Genomic DNA, 1,852 nt, shown 5'->3' with positions numbered 1-1,852 from the left:
ATTAACAATCTAATGATGACTATAAATCTGTTGCCGATTGTCGGAAAACCCCATCTAATGTCCTTTAAGGAAGGAAACTGCCATCCTTACCTGGTCTGGCCTACATGTGACTGCAGACCCACAACGAAATGGTTGACTCTCAACTGCCCTCTGGGCAATTAGGGATGAGCAATAAATGCTGCCTATCCAGCGAAACCCTCATCCCGGTACAGAATAAAGGAAACAAATTTCAACCGGAGGGGGATGCTGGGAAACAGCTGTCGGTTTGTGGCGAGCGGGATTTGTAATGGAGACAGACCGCTGGGTTTTGGCTGCATTGTCATTGGAGTGGAACACCGTGAGGGAGAGCACTGGGGGTCCTCTGTTGGTTGGTGAGGAGTTGAATGGGCAGAAGATGCAGGGAGCGAGAGCTGAGCTTTTGTTTTAGTGAGATGAGCTGCCCGGTGGAAGCACATGAGAAACAAGGTGCTGAGGCAAGGCAGCTTTGCAAAGGTTGAGATTTTCTTTAAGTAATGAAAGCTCCTTACATGCATTGTTAAGGGTAATTTGCAGAGAAGGATTGTACTCTAACTCAAACTGGTAAAAAAATGATTGAGAACTTACAGAACATGAGCCAACATCATATGATCTATGGACTTGTGCAGATCTGTATTTTGTAGCATGTTGTAATTTCTTGTCCACTTAGATGTTCACAATTGTGAACCTTGTTAGTTTATACTTTATTTTGATGATTGTCCATAAATATGTCGTGAATTATGATTACTTAGTTATATTGTCATTACTATTCTTCACCAGCCGCTGAGGTGATCTTCATTAAACAGACCAAAGTAAAATTGTATGAAAGTCTCTGAATTGCATGAGTACTATGTTAAACTGGACACAGTGTTTCCTGTTTTTGATTATGAAATCTTCTCTGTACACAGGTGGTACTTTGGTAAACTTGGCCGTAAAGAGGCTGAGAGACAACTTCTGTCTGTCTGCAACCCAAGAGGAACCTTCCTCATTCGTGAAAGTGAAACCACCAAAGGTACGAGTTTCTGCCCCGTTACACTCTGCAGGCGTTTGTTTAGTTCGAAGCACTGCCTCCCCTTGGAAAGCACGTGAACAGGGATCGTGACCTTGTCCTATACTGTCGTACTTCTCCCTGTGTATTGTCAAGAACTGTACACTGTTCAGAGACAGTAAGGACTACAGATACTGGAAATCAGAATCAGTGGATGTGAGGCTGGAAAAACACAGCAGGTCAGACAGCATCCGAGGAGCAGGAATGTCAATGTTTTGGCCGAAACCCTTCGTCAGGACTGGGGAGAGGGGGTGGGATGGTGAGCGGTGGATGCAGGTGGTGGGGTATTGTGATTTGTCCATGGGAAGTGTGGAGCAGATAGGTGAGGAAGAAGATGGACAGGTTAGGGCAGGTCAGGGAGGAAGGAGTTGGGGGGGGAGGGATAGACACTGCATAAGGCTGGGGGAGGAGGGACTTTGAAGCTGGAGAAATTGATGTTGAGGCCATTGGGCTGTAAGCTTCCCAGGTGAAATATCAGGTGTTGTTCTTCCAGTCTATCTGGCCTCACTCTGACAGTGGAGGTTGGACATGTCGCTGGGGGAGTGGGAAGGGCAATTAAAATGGATGGCAACTGGAGGGTCAGGTTGGTTAATGAGTGCAAAATGCAGATGTTCCATGAGCTGGTCCCAGAGTCTGTGTTTAGTCTCCCTGATAGTGAGGAGACCTCATCAGGAACAATGGATGCAATAGACCAGGTTGGATGATGTGCAGGTGTATCTCTGTCGGATCTGGAAGGGTTGTATAGGGCCTTGGATGGAGGTGAGTGGGGTGGTGTGGGGGCAGGTAGCC

At 46.7% G+C, this 1,852-nt stretch overlaps 1 protein-coding gene across 7 annotated transcripts in view; it reads left to right on the top strand.

The window, feature by feature from the left end:
• Positions 1–1,852, top strand: part of LOC122548458 (tyrosine-protein kinase Fyn) — a 271,949-nt gene that overhangs the window by 216,651 nt on the left and 53,446 nt on the right. For all 7 annotated transcript variants that reach the window (XM_043687161.1, XM_043687162.1, XM_043687155.1 and 4 more), the window contains one exon: positions 924–1,027. In XM_043687161.1, the coding sequence (XP_043543096.1) occupies positions 924–1,027 (104 nt within the window). The remainder of the gene's footprint in view (positions 1–923; positions 1,028–1,852) is intronic.

The sequence above is a fragment of the Chiloscyllium plagiosum genome, chromosome 3, assembly GCF_004010195.1.
Source record: "Chiloscyllium plagiosum isolate BGI_BamShark_2017 chromosome 3, ASM401019v2, whole genome shotgun sequence".
In the NCBI taxonomy this organism is placed as follows: domain Eukaryota; kingdom Metazoa; phylum Chordata; class Chondrichthyes; order Orectolobiformes; family Hemiscylliidae; genus Chiloscyllium; species Chiloscyllium plagiosum.
The sequence above is the reverse complement of the archived record's forward strand: the minus strand, read 5'-3'. Positions and strand labels throughout refer to the sequence as shown.